At 42.7% G+C, this 27,357-nt stretch overlaps 1 protein-coding gene across 2 annotated transcripts in view; it reads right to left on the reverse strand.

The window, feature by feature from the left end:
* dennd1b (DENN/MADD domain containing 1B) overlaps positions 1-27,357 on the reverse strand; it is a 298,030-nt gene that overhangs the window by 99,506 nt on the left and 171,167 nt on the right. The window contains exons 8-10 of one of the 2 annotated variants that reach the window (XM_048538855.2): positions 19,941-19,997; positions 18,006-18,059; positions 13,572-13,682 (exon numbers count right to left, since the gene is read on the reverse strand). In XM_048538855.2, the coding sequence (XP_048394812.2) occupies positions 13,572-13,682; positions 18,006-18,059; positions 19,941-19,997 (222 nt within the window). The remainder of the gene's footprint in view (positions 1-13,571; positions 13,683-18,005; positions 18,060-19,940; positions 19,998-27,357) is intronic. The other variant, XM_048538856.2, reaches the window with a different exon arrangement.

The following is a 27,357-nucleotide window of genomic DNA, read 5'->3' on the forward strand; positions in this document are numbered from 1 at the left end:
TGTTTTATTTTTCAAGTGTGAAAGATGTGTAACTGAAGCTCCACAGGGGTGAGTCATTTCCAATCTAACAAGTAAAATAAACTCACATCTTTCTCCTCCTTCAGGAAGTTACTTTCAATACCTGCATTCATGTCATTTATGAATTTCTGTACTTTTTCTCCAGATGATGCAGCACAATTGCAGGTAGATTGGTTGCTGCAGAATGGACGGATATAATTTTGATTGTACAGCATTTATAAAAATAGCTGGTGTTCACATTATATGAGATTTCACTGTTTGAGCTCTGTTGAAGGATTATGACCACCACTAGTATTTATTAGAATGTTAGAATTCATATTTATTGAAATTACAAAGCTATTTCCTTATTTCAAAACAAGATCAGAATTTGGTAATTAGAAACTTTACATGAATAATATATTATTGCGTGAAATTGGTCTTTTGATTAAGAGTAGTGATGTAATAGGTGTGGTTTAGTTGCAATAATTCTCATTAGACTCAACTAGATATCATTAGAACACAATGTGCAGTCAGCTCCTGACCCAATGAAACTCTCAGTGGCAGCATGACATAACCAACCAGCTTCAGAGGCCACATGGACACTGCAAACAAGCTGCTGTCTTGTCCCCAAGGAAACAACCTTTCAGCAGTCAGCGCTATGAAGTAATGGCTCAGAAAACTCCTGCAACTGACTCCAATTATTTCAACAAGGCCTCAAGGCCAGAAAATGGTCATGATTTATTTATAAACAAGGCAGAGGGTTTCAGAATCTGGACAAAAAAAAGTGGCAGAAAGAGACTGATTTACAAGGTGAAGAGCTTTTAACAGATTGCTTTTTTGCCAGCTCTTCCGTTCTGCCAAGATGATGCCCTGTACATAATACTGGACTTACCAACCGTACACATACTGACAGCACGTCCATGTATAAACAACCTGCTTGGGTGCCACTGTAGGTTGCAAATGATACACTCTGGTTAGCATTCGTCTGACAGGATGATGAGAAGCCTCTTGTCAGCAGCAGGCCAGCCAAAGTCTCCGAGACAAAATGCACGGCCCCAGCTGACTAGTTAAAGAAAGCCTGGCATGGTACAATTATACAGGCATATGACAAGCCTGCACGGCTGACTGACTTGAAAACCGATGACATGGCTTTAAACTATAGTAGTCCTTACCTATTGTCACCAAACACCAATAAGTCAACTTATGCACTGTTGTAAAACCATGACATATTCCTCAGCCTCAAGTATGTAAGATTGCAGCTTGATCTTCAGAACAACTTCAGTGGCGTGTTCATACGCAGCTAAAACCGGAATACTGCAAGCAGAAATCAGTATTCCTGCTCGTATCACAGGTAACTATCATCTCACGCCTGAAGAAAACCTGATGATTGCAACTGCTTAGAAATAAAGAAGTATCATTCCAATTGAAGGTTTTTTTTTGTTGTACACTTCTACAGTTTTGGAGTTCGCAGCAAAAATATTGCAGACAGCGTTTAGAGAATAACTTGAAACATTAGCCACAAATCTGACCAGGTTGCAATTTTAAAATAATATTTACACTTGATCCCATTGCCAGCATCACTGCTCTGAAATAATGATGGTTACAGCAATAAGCCTGGACAGCACTGGGAATTTTGAAAATTCTAATTCAGGCTCTAGTCACAGTACATCAGAATGCAGATTCAAATACAACCAGCAGGATGCAGTTTAAACTATAACGGGGGCAAGAACAAGAAGGATCTCCCTGCACAATTAGCTCTAAAGTTAAGGTTGTCAGCTTAACTGCAAAGATCACCAGAAAGCTACAACCTTTCAGTCAAACCGTGAACAGGATAGATAACATTTCTGTGACTCAACTCATCTTTAAATAGTTTGTATTCCATCTGAGAGGAGACTTGAGACTACATTAAATCCACATGGCTGTTTTTGAAATGTAATGTCTGACTTGACTGAAAAGTTAGTTAAATTTTAAATGAACTAAGTGGTTGTTAATTTGAACTTGATGCTGGTCTAAAAATAATCAAGTGTATTAATCAATGTAAGGTGTTACAGCATAGAAAGCCTCATGGATGCGCACGCTGAGTTTATGCTTTATTTCCTGTCTCGCCATTTTAGTTCAACACAACTTGCAACTAATTACACATTTCCCATTTTAACCTGTACAAATAATTCCCTCTTCTTTATCAACATGCTTAATAGTATTGCTATCCTGGACTCAATTTCCCAGTTGTCTTCCTCCATTTTGTACATCAGGCAACATGGAAACTAGGGAAAGACAGACAATCCTCTGGGTCCAAATCTTGGAACTCCCCTCTAAAAATTCTGAGAGCATATCTACACTATATAGATTGTGGAGGATCAAGATGACAGTTTACAATCAATGTTTCAAAGGCTCTTAGAGACCGGCAGTCAATGCTGGCCGAGTGAGTGATGTCCATATCACATGAATGAAGCAAATAAAACCCTCAGATCCATTCCATCATTTATTGTAGTTGACCCATACTCCAAACTGAACTTAGTGTTCTCTATCCCTTGATACTCTGAGCCCGTATAAACCTTTTCTAATCTTGAAAATGGCATTGGCCTGGATTTTGAGGAACTCAGTTCCAGATTCTTATTAATACATGTGCAAAATGTTTATTTTCAGTGCAAAATGAAACCTAACTTATAGGCCGTAGCCCCCTCCATTCTGGATTTTGCCCATTAGAGCATAGTGTCTCTGAATCTCCAGTAACAAATTTCTGACGAAAATTTAAACACTGAAATTACATCAACCTTCCATACTCGAGGCAGCAGAAAACAAGCTTATTTGAATTACCACTGCGGTTTCAGCTGTTAATTTTTCATTTCGGCTGATCTGGAGGCAAGTTTTATTGCAAATTTGTAGAAATGTTGTATGACACCCCATGCAAGCTTTATTCTAAATTAATGCAATTTCCTTTCATTTCAGTTCCAGCTATCAGTGTACACTCCAGGCATCTCTTGTATTCTCTTTGAGCTTGACTGTTCTTTCTGTTATAGAACCCAGACTAACTGCACTGGACTCGGCATTTTGTTGTGGTCTCCAAATGACATTCTTTCTCAACACCACTGGAGCATTCACTGCTGCTTACTTGGGTCTTTGAAGGCTGGCAATTCTGCTTTCCCTGCAAGCCAGCATTCCTCTTTCCTTCGCAGGTTTCCCAGCAGTATGATGGTCGGGAAAGGAAAGCAGCATGGTCCGAGGTTTTGAGGACAGAGAACAAGGAAGTGAACTGGAATGGCATTCCTTCACATCCTTTAAGCTGCCATCCATAGCTAATCCGACATTTGATGTGCTGAAAATCTTGTCAAACATTAAGATTGACAAGTCGCCAGGCCCGGATCAGATTTGTCTTCGGCTGCTTTGAAATGCAATTGCTTTGCCACTTGCAAAAATCTTTGCATCCTCGCTCTCCACTGGAGTCGTACCCGAGGACTGGAGAGAGGCAAATGTAATTCCTCTCTTCGGAAATAGGGAAATCCCCGGCAATTACAGACCAGTAAGTCTCACGTCTATCATCTGCAAGGTGTTAGAAAGGATTCTGAGGGATAGGATTAATGACCATCTGGAAGAGCATGGCTTGATTAAATGCAGTCAACACGGCTTTGAGGGGGGCAGGTCATGCCTCACAAACCTTATCGAGTTCTTTGAGGATGTGACTAGAAAAGTTGATGAGGGTCGAGCTGTGGATGTGGTGTATCTGGACTTCAGCAAGGCATTTGATAAGGTTCCCCATGGTAGGCTCATTCAGAAGGTCAGGAGGAATGGGATACAGGGGAACTTAGCTGTCTGGATACAGAATTGGCTGGCCAACAGAAGACAGCGAGTGGTAGTAGAAGGAAAATATTCTGCCTGGAAGTCAGTGGGGAGCGGTGTTCCACAGGGCTCTGTCCTTGGGCCTCTACTGTTTGTAATTTTTATTCATGACTTGGATGAGGGGATTGAAGGATGGGTCAGCAAGTTTGCAGACGACACGAAGGTCGGAGGTGTCGTTGACAGTATAGAGGGCTGTTGTAGGCTGCAGCGGGACATTGACAGGATGCAGAGATGGGCTGAGAGGTGGCAGATGGAGTTCAACCTGGATAAATGCGTGGTGATGCATTTTGGAAGGTCAAATTTGAAAGCTGAGTACAGGATTAAGGATAGGATTCTTGGCAGTGTGGAGGAACAGAGGGATCTTGGTGTGCAGATACATAGATCCCTAAAAATGGCCACCCAAGTGGACAGGGTTGTAAAGAAAACATATGGTGTTTTGGCTTTCATTAACGGGGGATTGAGTTTAAGAGTCGTGAGATCTTGTTGCAGCTCTATAAAACTTTGGCTAGACCGCACTTGGAATACTGCATCCAGTTCTGGTCGCCCTATTATAGGAAAGATGTGGATGCTTTGGAGAGGGTTCAGAGGAGGTTTACCAGGATGCTGCCCGGACTGGAGGGCTTATCTTATGAAGAGAGGTTGACTGAGCTCGGACTCTTTTCATTGGAGGAAAGGAGGAGGAGAGGGGACCTGATTGAGGTATACAAGATAATGAGAGGCATAGATAGAGTTGATAGCCAGAGACTATTTCCCAGGGCAGAAAAGGCTAACACGAGGGGTCATAGTTTTAAGCTGGTTGGAGGCAAGTATAGAGGGGATGTCAGAGGCGGGTTCTTTACACAGAGAGTTGTGAGAGTATGGAGTGCGTTGCCAGCAGCAGTTGTGGAAGCAAGGTCATTGGGGACATTTAAGAGACTGCTGGACATGCATATGGTCACAGAAATTTGAGGGTGCATACATGAGGATCAATGGTCGGCACAACATCGTGGGCTGAAGGGCCTGTTCTGTGCTGTACTGTTCTACGTTCTATGTCTATTTCTCACAACCATTTTCCTGTGTTTTTAACCTGTAACCTTCCATTCCCCTACAGACAAAGAATCTAACTACCTCAGGCTTAAATATACACAAGGTCTCTGCGGCAAACAATTACAAAGATTCACACCCTTGTGAGAGAAGAAATTCCCCCCCACCTCAATATTAAATTGGTGTTTGTTTTTCAGAGGTTATGCCAGAAGGCCAGTGGCCCTGACACAAATTCCCATGGAATGCTCCTCCTGCAAGATGTGGGAAATCATGGACACTTCCAGTCTCAATGGAGACCATGTATGCAGGAAGCGTGTTCAGCTGCAGCTCCTGATTTGCCACCTAGGAACGCCGAGGGTTGCAGATGGGCTCCCTACGGAGGATCCATGATGCTGAGTGCGTTGTGGATATCACGTTTAGCCAACTGGTCACACCATCAATAAGGGATACACAAACAAAAAAGAAAAAGCATTGGGTGACCACCAGGAAGATTACTGAGCATGGACAGGCAGTACAGGTGTCCCCTGTGACCAAGCCCCTCTCAAACAGATGTACTGTATTAGACACTGTTGGAGGATGGCTTCTCAGGGGAAAACAGAAACAGCCAGTGGACATGGGTGGGGTCTTAAATGGATACTTCTCATGTGTATTCACAGAGGAAGAAAACATCGTAGCTGGGGATTTCAGTTCCGAGATAATAAGGTGGAATTGTTATATGTAGTAGCAGAAATACAGGCACATAAATCCCCAGGGCCTGATGATATGTATCCCTGGCTGCTATGGAAAGCAAAGGAGGAGATTGCTGGGGCAGTGGTGGAGATACTTCATATCTTACTGATTACAGGCAAAGTGCCAGATGACTCGAGGATACCTAATGTAATTCCTCTGTTCAAGAAGAGCAGTAGGGATAAGCCAAGTAATGACAGACCAGTTGTGCAGTATGACTCTAAAGGTACAAAATTCTTGCAACTTGTGCTATTCACTTGAAAATCCACTTTCTAACCCAACTCTGTGGCTAAAAATGCTTCTGTAGTTCTTGATGGCTTTCTTCACCACCACCAGAAAGGAAGAAGAATGCTGAAGTAGTCAATGCGATGGCATAGTGGCTCAGTGGTTAGCACTGCTGCCTCACAGCGCTAGGGATCCCAGGTTCAATTACAGCCTTGGGTGCCTCTCTGTGTAGATTGCCAGGTTTTGTTTGAAAGAGGCTACATCAAGGTGGCTTGGAATGGCGAAAAAAAAAAGCAGGAAACAGGGTTTCATGTTGTCCCTGGTCCCTAAGATCTGAAAAATGTATTTTAAAATGAGGTAAGACGTCAGGACGTCAAGGTAGTCCCCATTCTCCTGCATTCCTTCCACAAAAAAATACAAGCTGGAGCCATAACAAGGGTCAGGTCACCAAGCCCCAAGTCCTCACTGCCATCTGGAACACCAACCCAAAGTCTTGGAAAACTTCTGAAGGAAAGAGGCAAAATATAATCGATTCTTTTCTCCATATCCTTGCAAACCCTTCCCAAAATGCAGTTGGGCTCCAACATTGGATCACCCACATTGTAGATCCTGCGTACTTCCCAAAGCCCTAGATTTTTAAAAATTTAATTCATCCAAATCCTTCTGATGCATACTTTTAACTTGTTTCCAAGTTGACAGGATTGTCACATCAATGCTTCCAAATTCAACAACTTTGACAACGCTATCTTTAGTCTGCCTCTACGAAGCCACAGCTCTTCCATTGCTCTGACTCAATGCACTTACACCATTTCTTCGCATCACAATTGTTTGTCGTGTAAACATTTGCAACAGTAAACTCCCTATAAAAATGCTCCCAGGCACAAGAAACCCAATCAGTCTGCTTTCTGGTGAGGCGATCTACCACACTCAGTGCTTCTAAACCCTGAGATACATCTTAATTCTTCATGACCACAGAGAACCATCTACAGCAGGGTGTGCAAATGCGACCCCAAGCTGTGATTCTCTCGATCACGTCTTCACTGGCTGAGACCACTGTTCACTCCCAGAACACCACGCACTAACTTTATATTCAGGAACTGCTTTCTCATTAATTCCAGACCCAAGGATTTCCCTTTCCCAATGCTGCTAGATCATGACCCACTCTGCCATCCTGCCTCACCACTCAAAGAGGTTTATGCAAGACCCAAAACTTTAGGTAAACCAAAGCAACAAGCTGTATTTTCACTGTAACATAGATGACCATCAGAAGGAGTTTCACACAAGTGTCATCAAACAAAATTTATCACCAAGTCCTCTGAGAAGTTATTAGGACAGATCAATGTAAGCATATTCAAAGAGTTAAGTTTCAAGAAGACTATTAAAGGAGAAGAGATAGACCCAGACAAATTTATGGAATATATTCTAACTGCTAAGGATCAAGCAGTTCAACACACAGCCACCAATAATGGAGAGATTAAAATCAGGAATGCACAAGAGGCCAGAAACTGGAAGAACACAGAGATCTCATTTTAAACCTGGATAATAAAATGTGAGGCTGGATGAACACAGCAGGCCAAGCAGCATCTCAGGAGCACAAAAGCTGACGTTTCGGGCCTAGACCCTTCATCAGAGAGGGGGATGGGGGGTGGGAACTGGAATAAATAGGGAGAGAGGGGGAGGCGGACCGAAGATGGAGAGTAAAGAAGATACATGGACAGAGTGTAGGTGGGGAGGTAGGGAGGGGATAGGTCAGTCCAGGGAAGACGGACAGGTCAAGGAGGTGGGATGAGGTTAGTAGGTAGCTGGGGGTGCGGCTTGGGGTGGGAGGAAGGGATGGGTGAGAGGAAGAACCGGTTAGGGAGGCAGAGACAGGTTGGACTGGTTTTGGGATGCAGTGGGTGGGGGGGAAGAGCTGGGCTGGTTGTGTGGTGCAGTGGGGGGAGGGGATGAACTGGGCTGGTTTAGGGATGCAGTAGGGGAAGGGGAGATTTTGAAACTGGTGAAGTCCACATTGATACCATATGGCTGCAGGGTTCCCAGGCGGAATATGAGTTGCTGTTCCTGCAACCTTCGGGTGGCATCATTGTGGCAGTGCAGGAGGCCCATGATGGACATGTCATCAAGAGAATGGGAGGGGGAGTGGAAATGGTTTGCGACTGGGAGGTGCAGTTGTTTGTTGCGAACTGAGCGGAGGTGTTCTGCAAAGCGGTCCCCAAGCCTCCGCTTGGTTTCCCCAATGTAGAGGAAGCCGCACCGGGTACAGTGGATGCAGTATACCACATTGGCAGATGTGCAGGTGAACCTCAGCTTGATGTGGAATGTCATCTTGGGGCCTGGGATGGGGGTGAGGGAGGAGGTGTGGGGACAAGTGTAGCATTTCCTGCGGTTGCAGGGGAAGGTGCCGGGTGTGGTGGGGTTGGAGGGCAGTGTGGAGCGAACAAGGGAGTCACGGAGAGAGTGGTCTCTCCGGAAAGCAGACAAGGGAGGGGATGGAAAAATGTCTTGGGTGGTGGGGTCGGATTGTAAATGGCGGAAGTGTCGGAGGATAATGCGTTGTATCCGGAGGTTGGTAGGGTGGTGTGTGAGAACGAGGGGGATCCTCTTGGGGCGGTTGTGGCGGGGGCGGGGGCGGGGTGTGAGGGATGTGTCGCGGGAAATGCGGGAGACGCGGTCAAGGGCGTTCTCGATCACCGTGGGGGGAAAGTTGCGGTCCTTAAAGAACTTGGACATCTGGGATGTGCGGGAGTGGAATGTCTTATCGTGGGAGCAGATGCGGCGGAGGCGGAGGAATTGGGAATAAGGGATGGAATTTTTGCAGGAGGGTGGGTGGGAGGAGGTGTATTCTAGGTAGCTGTGGGAGTCGGTGGGCTTGAAATGGAAATCAGTTACAAGCTGGTTGCCTGAGATGGAGACTGAGAGGTCCAGGAAGGTGAGGGATGTGCTGGAGATGGCCCAGGTGAACTGAAGGTTGGGGTGGAAGGTGTTGGTGAAGTGGACAACCAGCCCAGCTCTTCCCCCCCACCCACTGCATCCCAAAACCAGTCCAACCTGTCTCTGCCTCCCTAACCGGTTCTTCCTCTCACCCATCCCTTCCTCCCACCCCAAGCCGCACCCCCAGCTACCTACTAACCTCATCCCACCTCCTTGACCTGTCCGTCTTCCCTGGACTGACCTATCCCCTCCCTACCTCCCCACCTACACTCTCTCCACCTATCTTCTTTACTCTCCATCTTCGGTCCGCCTCCCTATTTATTCCAGTTCCCTCCCCCCATCCCCCTCTCTGATGAAGGGTCTAGGCCCGAAACGTCAGTTTTTGTGCTCCTGAGATGCTGCTTGGCCTGCTGTGTTCATCCAGCCTCACATTTTATTATCTTGGAATCTCCAGCATCTGCAGTTCCCATTATCTCATTTTAAACCTGAGTGAGTTGACAGAGGGAACATGAGCAAAGCCATGGAAGGATGTTTCATATCATTTTCCTGTTGTGCTTATCTTACTTGATGCAAGAACGGTTAAAGTTGTAGAATGCTGTCAATATTTCCCCACATACATTTTCATTAACCCAATGCGTTATTTCATCAGTGAGCATCAAAAGTGAGAGGGCAAATCAGGCTAAATTTCTGAGAAGGAATGGTTAACAAAGTAACCTTTTGTGAGGACCTTGCTTATAAATATTTCAGAAAGGCGATCAATTTCATTTTTAAACACCTTTAGGTAACCATAATTTAAACCCTATTTTGCATCAATCTAAATCATTAGATTGGCACAATTTGAGAGCTTTTTTTGCAAAACAATTTCAAATTCCAAGTCCTGTGGGAAAACTACTAAAAATATATTCAAGTTCTAAATTTCCTGACAGTACACTGCTCTGTTAGACAGGACAGGACTAAATAGTGTTCCATAATTTATATGACACAACACTAACTCTTTCAACTACAGGAAGACTCTTTAAATAATTCTGAAATCAAAAATTGGAACGGGAATGAGGGACGAGAATTCTGCAAAATTTGTAACATCGAACAGATTAGGGCGCTTTTCTCTGGAAAGAAAAAAGGATTGAGGTGTTATCTGTTAGAGAACTCAAAGATTATGAAAGGGTTTGACAAGTTAGATGTAGAGGAGTTGTTCTCACTTGCGGGGGAAATCAAAGTGAGGAACCATAAATCTAAGATAGTCACTAATAAATCAAACAGGGAATTCAGGAGAAACTTCTTCACACAGAGTGTGATTAGAATGTGAAATTCTTTATCATAAGCAGTGGTGCAGTATCAGAGAATTGATACAGTGCAGAGGCCATTCAGCCCAGTGTGTCTGACCCAGCTCTCAGAAGGAGCAATTCATTTCATGCCAGATGCCTTCATCATGAATGTTCTTCCTTTTTTGACCACAATCTAATTTCCCTTTGAATGTTTCTATGCATTCTAGGCCTTAACCACTCACTACACAAAAAAGATTTCTCTCATGTTGTTTTTTGTTAGCTGAGACAGACAGCATATATATATTTAAGGAGACGCTACGAAAGCGTGGGGGAGAAAATAGTGCCAGGTTAAGCTTATATGCATAGATGAAGTGAGAAAATTGCCACAGACCTGCTGGGTAACATGGTGTAATTCTGTTCTGTACATTCTATGTTAAAATGGTGCCATGAATAAACAGGACTAATTGAACAATTTTGCTCCAGGAGAAATTAAAACATGCACAGGTACATGTGCAACTCTGGTAAAGGAAGAGGCTGTTTAATATATGGAGTGTTTAAACAGGCAAAGTGCACGATTCAGTTATGATTCCAGCAAATAAGTGTGAGATGAATTCATTGCTACACACATGACATAAATGGTGCAGGAAATTTCTGGTGGATAGAACATACAACAACATATCTACAAATAGAAAACAACCCTTTTTTAAAAAAAAAGCTATGCTGTCAAAATTAGATGAAGAGCGTGTAAAATGTTATATTTAATAAGTCTGAAACTAGAAATCAAATTTGCTAAACATCACGTGTTTGGTTTGAATCTGAAAGTTCTGGTGGCAAAAGAAGCAAAACAACCATTTTTATGTTTTTGTCAATTTTCCAGTTATCAAGTTATATTTACTTCAGTTTCTCATGATAAAATCTAAAACTTCGAATCTACTTATAGCAGCATTCTAAATATTCACAATTAAAGGATTAGAACAAAGGTTGAATATCAGGGTGAACTCAGCCAACAGAAACTAACCTGATATTGCAAAAGCAAAACCTATTCCAGAATCTATGGAACCATAAATCTCCAGGATAAATTTGAACAATGTTTCTCCCTCCCGTCAGGAAATCGTGGAGCACAGACCTTGAACCACTCAGGTTCTTATCACCTGTTACCCTCTGATACCAGCTGCAGCTAGACGATAACCGAAGGATGACATCACTGTTCAGTCTGTATGCAAGGTTGTAAGCATTTCACACAAAGTTTCACGATAACCACTGTTACTACTCCCTGTGGGGAATAGCCTTTGGCAAAGTTGGATGGGGGCAGGGAGCGCGGACAGGATGAGTAGAGAATCCTTACAGAAGTCCTTGAAAATGGTTTTCAGGTGATGAAAGTATAAACAACAAGCAAAATGAGGCTGGAAATTTGAAACATAAATAGAAAATGCTGTCAGCTGGCACAGTGACTCAGTGCTGAGCACGGCTACCTCGCTGCGCCAGGGACCTGGGTTCGATTCCACCCTCGGTTGACTGTGCAAACTCCACTCAGACATTCTCCCCGTGTCTGTGTGGGTTTCCACCGGGTGCTTTGGTTTTCTCCCACAGTCCAAAGATATGCAAGCTAGGTGGATTGGCCATGCTAAATTGCCCATAGTGTGCAGGGGTGTGTCGATTAGGTGGGTTATGAGGGAAGGTTCTGAGTGGGATGCTTGGAGGGTCGGTGTGGACTTGTCAGGCCAAAGGGCCTGTTTCCGCACTGTAGTGATTCTATGATCGATGACCACTCAGTTGGTTAGGCAATCTACAGAGAGAAAAAGCGACATAATACCCTAAGTGCCTGCTCATCTTGATACCCGACATGTTCATTGGTTTGTACTCTCTATTGATGCTGCCTCACCTACTCAGAGTTTATCAGACTTTCCATTTCTGTTGGCAAGTATCTCGCGGTCTGATGTGCATCTTCCCAACCTACTTGCTAGGATGGCACATTTGTTTCTCGTAACCACAGCAACCAATGTTATCCTTAACTCTCTGCAGGGAAACTAAGGTCAGTGAATTTTGCCAGCCGGGGTAAAGTATTTCCACCGGGGAGCAAAACGAGTGGTAATCACCTTGAACTCAGTCCAATTGTAAACTATGCCTGAACCAAAGAAAACAAATCAAACCTGAGCAAAGATTAAAAGTCATTCCACAGAACAAAGGTTGGGGCAAGGGATCGATGTAAGAGGAAAGAAAGAAGGCTTGTTAGTGAACTATTACAGAAGATTCAGGTATGTGCAATATTTATTTTATTATATTTCACCTTGCACCAGAAACTATAAAGAGCGTGGTGATTTGAAAGGGAGGCGCTTGAAAAATAATGAGGGAGCTGATTATCTTAATTTCAGTGGCCAAGGTTGCAGCTAGCAGGAAGGCAAGTTGACAGAAAGACTGAAGTGGTCTTTAAATGCTTCAACACATCCCACTTGCTGCAGTGATTCGGGGAGTTCATGAGCATGGATAGAAGACAAGGATAATATCACTTACAGACAGGAATTCAGTCTCTGGGATTCAATATAACCACAATATTAGTCACCGGCAGGGGTGCTGGAGAGACTGAGACTCACTATGAAGGTTTCTTAAGAACCAAAATCTTATAAACAAGCCTGAGAAAGAGGAGAGAATCTGAAGTATCTTTTGTCAAACAAAATCCCTGTAAATAAACAAAGCTGCCCACCTCTATTGAAGTAAATCAGTTTCAAACCTCAACTTATTTGCAGATCCAACTCCTGTGAGGTCTATTAACTAAAAGCTGCTCTTCCTCATTCTCGATCATATCATATTGGACATTAAAAATCAGAAGTTCTCTGAGCTGATCTGTAATTTCACTAATCTATAGAGAAAGTGCATTTTGCCTTATAAAATGCATAAAAAAGCCTAATTTCGAATGAGGTATAAGACCCATCTAGAAATAAGCCTTTTTTCCCCAATGCTTAAAGGCCTGCTCATTTTAGCTGTCGAGCAAATAAGTGGCTTTGAATTACTGAAGAACTATAAACAGGCCTTCGGGACACGTGGTTCCACTACGAATGCAAAGCCTTTAAACCTGACAGAAGTAGCCCCACTTCAATCACAAAGCATCAGCAGCTTTTTCAAAAAAACAGGAATATCACATCTTCTCAAACTGCCAGTCAGAAGCAGAAATCAATTTACTTATTGCAACGTGAAGTAACCGTTATCATGGCCTATTGCTTTCTCTGAAGTAGTCATGGCAGTACAAGATTCAAGTGAGCAAAGAACAAAAAGGCCCTCAGGTAACTTCGACATTCGCAACAAGACAGTTAAATGAGCTCTGAAGAGTCAAAAACCTCTCAGCTCGTGATAACAAGCAATAATTAATTTATCTGAATGCAGCTCAAGAGACCTTGTAAAGCTTGAACGCTTGTACATACAAGAGTCAAGCCAAAGCCATTACTCACACCGTGCCTTGGCATTATCTAACAAGAGTCAAATAGGATACATCGTTCATGTGTATATCACTTTGAGAGAAAATGCAGTCAATGAAAAGAGTACCCTTTCCCATCAGATGACCCAAGTACTCACAGTGCTAAGTTTACTGGAGGTAACGATAATACGTCGCTCATGCAGCATACTGGCATAAAGTTGCAACATGTTGTTGACATCCACAGCAACAAAATATTCAGTCATGTTTCTCTGTATCATGTAAATAAGAAATTGTAAGCAAATCGTGCAATGAAAGACAGTCCTGCTTCATTTCAATATGTTGTTGGTTGAATTATAATATCTGCAACTCTGAGTTTAGATTTAATACTGTTCAATGTCTATAAAGTTACCCAAATAACATTTATTTCATTATTTTTCTTCAAGAGAAATGGCTCCAAAGTGTTATTAATCAATCGATATGAAATTATACACTTAGCTTTCATTTTCTATTGAAACAGTAAAACATTGAAAATGCACACTTACATTTCCAGATGCTGAAAATATTGTAAAAAATTAATGGTGTGTCAGTCCTTGCAGAAAATTGGAATTAGAGGCATTTGTGCACCAACTGCTGAAAACCACCTAAATTGTCAGTCCTGCTTTCATCCAGAAATTATGACTCTTTGGAGCTCCAAAGTGACCAGCAACTCTCTTCCATTCCATGGTTGACCCTGACAGCAAGCCTTGGCAGCTAACTTAAATCCCACATTAGTAAAAACACGAAGGAGGCTATCCCGGCCGTCACATCTGTGATGGTCCTCTGAGGGAGCAGTTCACTGAACGCCCAATCCCTTGCTTTTCCCCCATAACCGGGCAATACTTCTTTACAAATAGTAATTTGACTCTCTTTCATTGCCTCAGCTGAACCTACTTCCACACACTCGCTAACAGTACATTCCAGGTGCAGCGTGAGAAACAGTTTTGCCTTGTGTCACTCTTGCTTCTTTTGTCAGTTACATTTGCTCCCCGGTTCTTGATTATTTCATTAATGGGAATAGTTTCTCTCAATCGTATCTGAACAGACCCCTCACGATTGCAACTATCACTAACAACTTTCCCTTCAAGCTTCTCTTCACAAAGTAAAACCATTCAATCCTTCCAATCTATCTTCACAAATAAAGATCCTCACCTTTGGAGCATTTGCACAAACCTTTTCTGCATCTTTCCAAATGCCTTCATATCCTCCCTCAAGTATGGAGCTTAGAATTGTGTGCAATGCTTCAGTAGAGGTTGAATCAGGTTTTGATGCTGGTTTTATCCCACTTCTTCGCTTTCGTTTTCAATGCATCTACTGACAAAGCAGGACGCTACAAACTTAATTAACCATATGTTCATCCCTTTATTTCACACTGACTCTCTACATTCTTTCTACTGAAATGGATCATTTCATACTTCTCCACATTAATTTTATTTTGTCACTTATCTACCCAATATCTCAACTTACATCCCTTCAAAGTTCTTCACTATCCTCATGGTTCATCCTAATTTTGCTATCATCTGCAAATTTTGATATTGTGTCCTGTACAACCCAGGTCTAGATCATAAATATTAAAGCAAGAGGAGCTTGAGTCTCAACACTGATCCTCTGGAGAACACAACTATAAATCTTCCTCCTACATGATAAACATTCTTTCACCACAACTCTCAGTTTGCCCCTTAGCACTTGAGCTGAAGTGAATCTAACGCATAAACCCACCTTCCACCATGGTTTATTGCATTATGAGCAGGAATTTCCAATGGAAGCAAAACCTTTGAAGAGTCAAATATACTTACTGGTCTCATACATGTGTTATTCGCAGATTTAAACTTAAAGCTGAATTCCAAATGAAACAAAACTCCACATTTTTCTTGGTATCAGAGATAATGGGAACTGCAGATGCTGGAGAATTCCAAGATAATAAAATGTGAGGCTGGATGAACACAGCAGGCCAAGCAGCATCTCAGGAGCACAAAAGCTGACGTTTCGGGCCTAGACTCTTCATCAGAGAGGGGGATGGGGAGAGGGAACTGGAATAAATAGGGAGAGAGGGGGAGGCGGACCGAAGATGGAGAGTAAAGAAGATAGGTGGAGAGCGTATAGGTGGGGAGGGAGGGAGGGGATAGGTCAGTCCAGGGAAGACAGACAGGTCAAGGAGGTGGGATGAGGTTAGTAGGTAGATGGGGGTGCGGCTTGGGGTGGGAGGAAGGGATGGGTGAGAAGAAGAACCGGTTAGGGAGGCAGAGACAGGTTGGACTGGTTTTGGGATGCAGTGGGTGGGGGGGGGGGGGGGGAAGAGCTGGGCTGGTTGTGTGGTGCAGTGGGGGGAGGGGACGAACTGGGCTGGTTTAGGGATGCAGTAGGCGAAGGGGAGATTTTGAAACTGGTGAAGTCCACATTGATACCATGTGGCTGCAGGGTTCCCAGGCGGAATATGAGTTGCTGTTCCTGCAACCTTCGGGTGGCATCATTGTGGCACTGCAGGAGGCCCATGATGGACATGTCATCTAGAGAATGGGAGGGGGAGTGGAAATGGTTTGCGACTGGGAGGTGCAGTTGTTTGTTGCGAACTGAGCGGAGGTGTTCTGCAAAGCGGTCCCCAAGCCTCCGCTTGGTTTCCCTAATGTAGAGGAAGCCGCACCGGGTACAGTGGATGCAGTATACCACATTGGCAGATGTGCAGGTGAACCTCTTCTTAATGTGGAATGTCATCTTGGGGCCTGGGATAGGGGTGAGGGAGGAGGTGTGGGGACAAGTGTAGCATTTCCTGCGGTTGCAGGGGAAGGTGCCGGGTGTGGTGGGGTTGGAGGGCAGTGTGGAGCGAACAAGGGAGTCACGGAGAGAGTGGTCTCTCCGGAAAGCAGACAGGGGTGGGGATGGAAAAATGTCTTGGGTGGTGGGGTCGGATTGTAAATGGCGGAAGTGTCGGAGGATGATGCGTTGTATCCGGAGGTTGGTAGGGTGGTGTGTGAGAACGAGGGGGATCCTCTTAGGGCGGTTGTGGCAGGGGCAGGGTGTGAGGGATGTGTTGCGGGAAATACGGGAGACGCGGTCAAGGCCGTTCTCGATCACCGTGGGGGGAAAGTTGCGGTCCTTAAAGAACTTGGACATCTGGGATGTGCGGGAGTGGAATGTCAATACAACGCATCATCCTCCGACACTTCCGCCATTTACAATCCGACCCCACCACCCAAGACATTTTTCCATCCCCACCCCTGTCTGCTTTCCGGAGAGACCACTCTCTCCGTGACTCCCTTGTTCGCTCCACACTGCCCTCCAACCCCACCACACCCGGCACCTTCCCCTGCAACCGCAGAAATGCTACACTTGTCCCCACACCTCCTCCCTCACCCCTATCCCAGGCCCCAAGATGACATTCCACATTAAGAAGAGGTTCACCTGCACATCTACCAATGTGGTATACTGCATCCACTGTACCCGGTGCGGCTTCCTCTACATTGGGGAAACCAAGCGGAGGCTTGGGGACCGCTTTGCAGAACACCTCCGCTCAGTTCGCAACAAACAACTGCACCTCCCAGTCGCAAACCATTTCCACTCCCCCTCCCATTCTCTAGATGACATGTCCATCATGGGCCTCCTGCACTGCCACAATGATGCCACCCGAAGGTTGCAGGAACAGCAACTCAAATTCCGCCTGGGAACCCTGCAGCCATATGGTATCAATGTGGACTTCACCAGTTTCAAAATCTCCCCTTCGCCTACTGCATCCCTAAACCAGCCCAGTTCATCCCCTCCCCCCACTGCACCACACAACCAGCCCAGCTCTTCCCCCCCCACCCACTGCATCCCAAAACCAGTCCAACCTGTCTCTGCCTCCCTAACCGGTTCTTCCTCTCACCCATCCCTTCCTCCCACCCCAAGCCGCACCCCCAGCTACCTACTAACCTCATCCCACCTCCTTGACCTGTCCGTCTTCCCTGGACTGACCTATCCCCTCCCTACCTCCCCACCTATACTCTCTCCACCTATCTTCTTTACTCTCCATCTTCGGTCCGCCTCCCCCTCTCTCCCTATTTATTCCAGTTCCCTCTCCCCATCCCCCTCTCTGATGAAGGGTCTAGGCCCGAAACGTCAGCTTTTGTGCTCCTGAGATGCTGCTTGGCCTGCTGTGTTCATCCAGCCTCACATTTTATTATCCACATTTTTCTTGCTTTTCATACTTCATTGGTCTCTCCCAGTTCAAAATTCAATTAGACTCAGTCTGGCCTATTTCTTCTACCTCATGTGTTCAACACCAGTTACTGGCTAACCTTATTACATCTTTCACCACGTTGAATTATATTTCAATTCAGCATTCATCACCACTGATTTTTTGGAATTCATAAGGATCTTAAAATGTTTCTTTGCATTTCTGGATAAAGTTCTGGATTCTGGATCGAATCCTGGAAATATACAGGAAAGGATTTGGCTATCATGCAATCAAATGAGCTCAGCACAAACATTGAAAACTAAAGGTTGATTTACAATGAATATTTTTAAAAACACGGATGAGTAACCTGAAGTGAAAATCAGACACTATTGTTTGCAGTACTCACACTTTCAGGTATTGTGGGCAGTCCACTTGTATCAGGGGTAATGAAGTATGAACGCTGTGTGAAAAGATAGATGGTATTAACCAAGCTTGATCCACACACAACACAACAAAGGCAAAAATCACCTGAAAATGATTCGAAATACATCCTACTATCCGTAACTAGTGCCACTCAGCAACATGATACAGGGATGAAAATTTAAAACTAAAAAGGACAAAAGGCAAATACAGGCATGAACATCAATAATTCCATTGAAAATTTAATTCCCAGAGAGAGCGAGGTAATCACTACCAAATTGTGTGTCACCACTCAGCCAGGCACCTTCAATAGCAAAATGAAAATAGTAAAAGAAAATCTTCCCATCATCTAAACTTTTCAATATACATTTTGCTTTTGAGTTGAGGTGAGATACTGACCACATAAAAGAGAACACTTGCAGTTGGGGAATGGGTATTGACAAGTGTCTCTCAGGGGGCTGCAGAGCCACAGCCTGGCAGGAAGCAACATTTCACAAAACAACGGAGGGGAGGACTCTTGCAGGCACGCTCAACAATGCCACTTTGCAAGCAACTACTTTAATCAAAATCCTGCAAGGTGTAGGAAAATCGGAAGAAGTTTTGATCTAGACAGTACATGAAGTCCTAGCGTTCTCTCCTACAGGCACTGGAGGAGTTCGGAGTTAGTGATTAAAATGGCAAGTGGCTCTTTTGGGTTATACACGCCTGCAAGGTTTCAGCTAGCATTTGGCAGAAAATGTGTTTGGGCTTGTGAGTTGCATACGTTTATATTTTCTGACTTATAATACCATGGGGTAGGGTATTTTAACATCAATGAAATTGTGAGAAACTTCACTAAAGGCATGCAAACTGCACAGCAAATGTGCTCTATTAAATGTTTCTCCCTTTGGTCATTAGTGATGTATATATTTTTGTCAGTTGCACATCTTAAAATAACAGATTCATAAAAGTAATTCTCTCATTGTATCATAACAATGGCTTCCCAGGTCAGAGTAAATCTCTCGAAAACTAGATTGGAAATAAAAATGCACGTTGTGAAAAGCTGACAAACAAATGCGCATGCTGTTCATTTTGAGTTCCTTGGGAAATATCTCACCTCTGGCTTCAGATCTGATAGTTTAATTCGAACACCTAAATCATTACCATTCAGTGCCACTGCTGCCAAGTCATACACTGTCATGTACCACAAACATTCAATTGATAAAAACAGTAAGGCAATAAATATATATGAATAATTGTTTGTATGGAGCTTGTTTTACGTAGAAAAGATGAAAAATAGGAAAGGAATTTAGAAAAACTGACCACCACCCTATATTAATCATTCGTTACACAGGATTCTGATTATAAATCAAGCACCAATGCCAAAGGAAGGAATATTGCAAATGATTGTATTTCTTTGTTAGTCAATTCACCAATTGGAAATACTTCCTTCTCAGTATTCCATGCATCCAATTTTGGATAACAGTCAATTAAGAAAAATAATAACCAGATCATCAGTGTGTATTTGAAAATTAAAGTTTATAATTTTTTTTCCCCCACATTGCAATTAGCCGTTTTCAAAAGAGCTTTCCAACAAACCAAATGACATCCACACATATTAAGGCTTCAGGAAAATTCCCAATTGGTTACACATGATCAAAGAATATCTTAATAAGGGCAATCCTAAGGCAAGAACATCACTTGCTTAATTTAATATTTCCTGGTAAGCAATCATTTCAGAAGGCAGAATGTGATGGCAACTTTGCAGAAATGTTATCATAAATCAAGTCTCCATTCAATGACATGCACAGAAATTAAGTTCTATAGGGCAAGGCATATTATTGGATAAGAATTAACAAAGAACACTCATTGCTACCCAAAGATCGATGGAGGCTTCTGTTAGATAGGTATTTCAAGGAAGACTCCCAAGTTTTAAACTCACCAAACCCCGTTTTGGCATGTTTTTCAGCTGTCCACTTCTAATGCATATCTGTTGATTCTTTTATATATAGAAAAAAAGTTCAACGTTTCACATTTGATGAACTGGCAAAGTTAATTTTCAAGTACAACTCTGCTACAAATTTCTAATGAAAAGCAACTTCGTACTATCAAGACATGCGTAAGTGTCTATCTCTCCCAATCCCTATATGATGCGAATCTGTGCCATATATTTAAGGCACTTATGATTTGTGTTTCTCATTCCCGGATCCATCCAGACTCAGAACTACACTATTGTTTCTTCACTAGTCGGGTCAAAATCCTCGTACTCACTATCAAATGGCACTTCCGGTGTACTTACACCACATGAACTGCTTAAAAAGGGGGCTCACCACTACCTTTCCAGGAGTAAATGAAGATTGGCAACAAGTGCTGTCTTAGCCAGGTGATGTCCACATCCCAGAACGAATAAAAACAAATACAAGTTTTCTTAATCATCATACTTAAAAGTTTCTGTAGTATGCACAAGAGATAATAAGGCCAAGACACCAAGGAGGTTATCAGCTTCTTTTTTGCTGACTGCATAACTGCTAATAACTGGTTAGATCCGTATGTTTCAATGTCAATAAAACACACTTTGAAAAGCAGATGAAGATTGGAGAAAATCAACTTTAAACTTTCTATCCTACTCTTGGTCCGTCATTATAAATATTTTCATTTTCCTCTTCACATGCAGCTTTCAAACTTCATTTAAAACTTAGTAAACTAGACCCAGATGACAGAGCCAATTCCTAGGCTTGCTGAAGTGAAAGAAAGAACAATTCTATGACCTAATAACTCCACCCTCTAAAAAGTAACATAAACTGCACACGTCCACATGGTTAATGACTTTAAAAAGAAGCAGTGGGGTAGAAAGGGTACCAAAGACAGGTGAACTTTCAAAGTTCTTAGATTTCTAAAGTTGAGGATATGAAACCTGAGTCGACAACTTTAAAGAAGAAAGAAAATCATAGCACAGGAACAGGCCCTTCGGCCCTCCAACCCTGCAGTGACATGCCACCTGTCACAACTCAAACCCCCTACCCTCCCGGGGACTGTATGTATTTGTCAAGGCATCCTTTAAAAGATACTGTTGTTTTGATCCCTCAGCGGTGGTGAAACCTGAAGAGATCTTGAGTTGTTGGAGAACATTTATTTCCCCGAGTTGCCTATCCACCATATCCATCCAAGAGACATGAGGGTTTGTGACAGACACAGCAAATGAGAGAGACAGAGACAGTGGGAGTGAGAATGACAGAGACAGAGACACTTCCAGATTCTCTTCTGATGAATCTATTTCTTCTTCTCTCACTGCTCTACAAAGAAAGCCACTGAAATACAATTTCATTGACTAACTTCACTGATTCTTCAAGCTGAATGCTCTGCATACAATCTTTCATCTTCCAAGATGTGAGTGAATCATTCCAGTGTGAATCACACAAGGAATGTGAATTACACAGGGAGCGTGAATTACACAAGGAAGGTAAATTTATTGATGCTGACTTAGTTGTCTGGTTTCAGTCTTTGGATGAAATTATAATTTCAGTGTAGCCAGTTTAGTGTACTCCATTACAGTTCCCTAGATGTGCCCCAGCTACTGGTCAGCTGATTAGACTTTACATCCATGTGCCTTCCTTTACAAAAGCCAGTCCATGCCACTAAAAGTCTTGGGTACAGCAATCAGATGATAAAATTTAACTTCTATGTATCACCATCATTGGAAGTTTGAAATGTTCAAATTCTATGCAACAAGGAAATATCAAATAGTTTATCTACTCAGAGCTGCATAGTTAAAATAAGAAGACATAATTCAACTGTGAATTATCATAATTACTGAGACAAAGAAAGGTTTAATGTGAACTGGGCTGGTAAACTGGGAGGTCCTTTTTCAGCCTAAATCATACTAACCACATTACACTTAAAAGTCTGCGGCTAGGGTGACAGCACAGATAATAAATTGGATTTGGAGGCCCTAAGCAAAAGATTGGATTGGAGGAAGCAATCTCAATTGAGGCTCCACATTCTAGATCTTAAAATCTTCATGCAAGATAACAATTTTGATATACAGAAGAAACAGATTAATTTTCCATTCTTGCTATCAATAACCATTGACAGAAATCCCTAAATAGGCTGAAGAGTTCTGAAAGCCACATTAACCTTCACTTCGACTTCTCAAATGAAAACAAAAATCAGAATTCCAGATCAGATGAGATTCTGGAAGACGACTGGCACTCTCCTGACTGAAACTGTATCACAGGAGGAATCACTGAGATAGCACGAACTGCCCATGCTGGAGTCTGAGATAACAAAGTGTGGAGCTGGAAGAACATAGCAGGCCAGGCAGCATCAGAGGAGCAGGAAAGGTGACATTTCGGATTGGGATCCTTCTTCAGAAATCTCTGATATATCTGAAGAAGGCTCCTTGCCCGAAACGTCAGTTTTCCTGCTCCTCTGACACTGCCTGGCCTGCTGTGTTCCTCCAGCTCCACATTTTGTCATCTCTTATCACAGGAGGAATCTGCAACTTTAGGAAAGAAGATACAAAATTACAAGTAAGAGCAAGTAAATGAGACAAAAAAAATGTAATGCAATGTAAATGAGTGAAAATGGATGAAAGTAAATGAGTACACTGCAAATTTGGTCACTTTAGCTATAAAAAAAAGATTAAATTTGGCAAACTTGACTTATCTTTAACAAATCTGTCCTTGATCAAACACATCTTTATGAATACCGAACAAGTTTGTCACAAAAATAATGGACAGGTGACTCTCAAGTTCCAAAGCTGTTAGGTGTCTCTGATTTATTCCCTCATTCATGAATTTACCTTCAGTTAGCCAACAGATGTAACTTGAACACTTTTAAGTTGTGGAGAGCCAAATTATGCATTCTATTTGGCAAAAACGTGTCTATTCATCTCAAAATTTGATTCAAGCAATCTTTCCATCTCAAATCCCACATATCGCTTAAATTTTATTCTTTAAAAAAAAGTCTTTTTTAAAAACTGTCAAGCTCCTGACTTCCCACTTCATTTCATCATTTGCTCTCTCCTTGTTCACCTTACTCTCTTTGCTCATCTGAGTTTTGGCCATTCTTTCCATTTCTAAAAGTCATGCATCTCTCTTACGTGATTCAATTTCAATTTGCTTCAAACATTTGGTTTCTTCCACATACATCCCCTCCCCAACTCCACTCGGACCCTTTTTCTCGATACAGAAGGATAGATTTTTTAAAAAATTGTGCTAGAACTGCCAAGTTTCCAAGGTGCTATTTTCATAAAACCACTTATGATGCCACTGTGAAACTGCTGAGACTCGTGCAACCAGGAGCTTGGAAAAGCAACAAAAACTGGGGTTTCCCAGCAATGCAATCTGCCAATTTTACAGTTAGCTTGAAACAACAGTCTGACAGCACAAGTGAGGGCTTTCCAGAATAAGAAATACCAAAGAACTAGGAGCAGGAGTAAGCCATCTGGCCCCTCCAACCTACCCCGCCATTTAATAAGATCATGGCTGATCTTTTTGAGACTCAGCTCCACTAACCTGCCCGCTCACCACAACCCTTAATTCCTTTACCGTTCACAAATTTATCCAGCCTTGTCTTCAACACATTCAGCGCGTGTGTGTTGTTTCAAGCTAGCTGTAAAATTGGCAGATTTCATTGCTGGGAAATCCCAGTTGTTGTTGTTTTTCCAGGCCACTACTCGCACAAGTCTCAGCAGTTCCACAGCGGCCTTGTAACTGGTTTCATCAGAATGGCACTTTGGAAACTTGGCAGTACTGGCACAATTTAAATCTCCAAACAGTTGTTTGTTTTACTTCCCGTTTATGTGAGATACTCTAAATATCAGAGCTTTACTGCCCCTTTAACCATCTTTTTTCTTTAATGTATATCTCAGGCACTCCCATTTCTTCTCACCTATGATAAAGACAAAGTAGTAAGGATCAAAACTTCGGGATTCCAACGGCTACAGAAATTAGTCGATGTGAGTATCTCTTTTCTCTTCTTCACTGTTGGTGTCCATTTGTTTTTTACTGTATCCCTGTCACTCATCTTTCTACCTGAATATTTTGTTTTCTGCCTTCATGTGCTCCTTTGCTCCTTCTGCTTGGGACTGGTTAATATTTGATGTTGGAGGAATTCCAGATTGAGTTCAAAGCAGATGGAGATAAAACATGCACACGATTCAGATGAACTGGAAGCAATGCTTTCCATATACCATATCAACTTAGAACGATGTAAGTTCGTTGAAACAAGCTAGTAAACTCTATGCTGCAATCACTTTATTCATAGGCAAAGCAACACTTAGCAGAGGCTTACAGTGAATAGGACAGTCAGGAATTTTGATGAGCTGCTCAACTGCTTGGACCTCAGACAGCTGAGGGTGAATGACGGGCCATATCTTTAGCTTGGAAGTCATCAGGTCTACAAAAACTCTCTTTAACATTGGCAGAGACGAGTCTGAGATGTTCTCAACTTGAGTGTAAAACCTTCTAACAGGCAGTGTGTGGTAGCCTGTAACTTGCTATATTCTCAGGAGCGTGTTCAGCTATTCTATAATCAGCTTCAGCTCACAATTGTGTCCGTTGACCTGCTTATCACAAAAAGCAAGCAAAGGGAGACACGTGAGACGAAAGAAGATGGCACACTTAACAAGATTACGAAGTTCACAAAATCACCTTCAGCTTTGAAGTTACACCAGACTCAAAATATTAACTTCTACATCTCTCTACAGATGTAGACAGACCTGTTAGGTTTCTATAGCACTGTCAAAGTTCCATCTGCAGCATTTTGCGCTTTTTTTGAACACATAATAAGGTGCTTTGTTTTTAATAGCCATGCATGCAGATGGCTAGATACTCATTTGTAGAGGACAACACAAGACATGGGACTGTTTTCTATGTACCTTATCTGTTTCCCGTACAATCTTATGGTGAGAATCAATGTCAACTAAGGAATTATGGAAAATGATTTATCCGGATAGGAAACTGGCTGAATGGTAACAGGCAGAGGACACGGATACTCACCAGGCTCTTTAGTTCTCAGTCTGCAATTATGCAACATTGACTGTGAATCGCCTGGTGTCCATGCACGCCAATCAGCGTGCCAACACCATTGACTGCTAGTTTCACAAGTTGTTGTGCACAGACCTCAAATGATCCCCACACTAAGGTGACAAACTGAGAAGGAACAAAGGTAGTGTTCCACAGGGCAATGCGTTAAGGCCTCATTTATTTATTAACGACTGAGGGTACCCAACAGAGAGCCCCATATCTCAAATGGATTGATGAAAAAAGCATTGTAACAAAGTAGATGGAAGCATAATATTACAACGAGATATTAATGGCTTGAGTGAGTGACCAAATGAAGTTTCATATCAGCACGTCAGGGGTCATCCACTCCACACACAGAAGAACTGGAAAAAATGCAAAGCAGCGAAAATCCAAAGCAGCTTAGGGATCCCAGTATATTGTCAGATTATGTAACTGTGACGGCTCCTGAGACAAGTTACTACATTAAAAGGCACAAGGTGATATTATGACACAGGAATTAAGGGCATTTGAATGTAGACCAAAATTTTTAACTTTATCATGAAATATGCTAGGTTCTGTAACTTTACCATTCCTCTCTTTCCACAGATGAATATTTTCTTGAACTGTTCCCAGTATTTTGCTATTATTTCAAGCCTCCAGCATCTTCACTAACTCGCCCTTTCTCACCACTGATTTTCTTTCTTATCCTTCAACTTTGCACTTCCATTTGACTCTGCAACACTGTTAAGGTCACTAATGTTGACATGTTGAGGAACAGCTTGGGGAGCTAAGATCTTTCAATGCTCCTTTAATACAGGACAGACATTGAGAAAGAGAAGCCTATTAAAACTTCTGCAGTACAGAGAAGGTGAAAGAAGGTGGATCCTCAGAAGCACAAAGGGTAGAGGAAAGGAGAACAATAACATAGTGAATGCAAAACAGCCAAGCATCTCAAACTCAAAATCCATTGTACGGTGGCTCAGTGGTTAGCACTGCTGCCTCACAGCACCAGGGACCAGGATTCAATTCTACCCTCAGGCAAATGTACGAATAGAGTTTGCACATTCTCCTTGTGTCTGCATGGGTTTCCTAATTGCTAATAGTGTCCAGCGATGTGTAGGTTAGGTGAATTAGCCAGTGCAAATTCAGGGTTACAGGGACAGGGTAGGGGCTGGGTCTGTGTGAAATGCGCTTCAGATGGTTGGTGTCGATTCAAATGGGGATGGCATGATGGCTCAGTGGTTAGCACTGCTGCCTCACAGTGCCAGGGGCCTGGGTTCAATTCCGGCCACGGGCAACTGACTGTGCGGAGTTTGCACGTTCTCCCCATGTCTGCGTGGGTTTGCTCCAGGTGCTCTGGTTTTTTCGCCCCCACAGTCCCAACATGTGCAGGCTAGGTGAGTTAGCCACAGTAAATTGCCCATCGTGTCAAGGGATGTGTAGATTAGGTGGATTACCCATGGAAAATTCAGGGTTATGGGGACAGGGTAGAGGGGAGAGTCTGGCTGGACTTGTTGGGCTGAATGACATGCTTCCACACTGGAGGGATTCTATGAACTATGTGGATTCTGTGGACTCGATGGTCCAAATGGCCTGGTTCCACACTAAAGGGATTCCATGATTTGTGCATCACTGATGACATATTAGAACGCCATTGTGTGTTGGTTCCTGATAATTGTAATCTTATGGATCAGACGTTTTTTGTTCATGCACATTTTCCTTGTTCCATCAGGGTGGGACTGGGTGGAGAAGGATGTAGTCAAGAGTTCAAATGTATTGAGACCCGGCCAGTGAGGTATCCCATGAAGTCTACGTAAAGGGAAATGGTGGATGAGGCTTAGTGTATTGCTAACTGGATACTTCAAATTTTCACAAGTCCGACATTTGCAATTTTAAGAGAACAAATCGTTCAACTCACATTATGAGCCAACAAAAATGGAACCAGAGAGATAGCTGTAGGAACTGTAAGCTTCCAATTCTACAAGTGGAATCATCACTACAATTTTACATTACTAAATTACAGATATTTAATAGACAAGGTAGTTTGAAGGCAAATCAAACCCAAATAGTTAAATTCCTTTACAGCTCGCATTAACATTTCATTGTAGGCAAACGAAACCCTTGTTAAATTGCTGACCTCCTTGCAACTCTCAATCTCTGACACAACAAATTGCAAACCATATTATTTTGCTCCAAATATTATTTACCTATATGTTTCAGCAAGATCAAGCATGATTGAATAATATAGATTTCTATTCTGAATCGGGCTAGCATTGCAACTCACTCATGTTTAACATTTCCTTTCTTTCAGTATTAGTAATCAATAAATACAACCCGACACTTACATTGCCA

Source organism: Stegostoma tigrinum, chromosome 8 (genome assembly GCF_030684315.1).
Source record: "Stegostoma tigrinum isolate sSteTig4 chromosome 8, sSteTig4.hap1, whole genome shotgun sequence".
Lineage (NCBI taxonomy): Eukaryota > Metazoa > Chordata > Chondrichthyes > Orectolobiformes > Stegostomatidae > Stegostoma > Stegostoma tigrinum.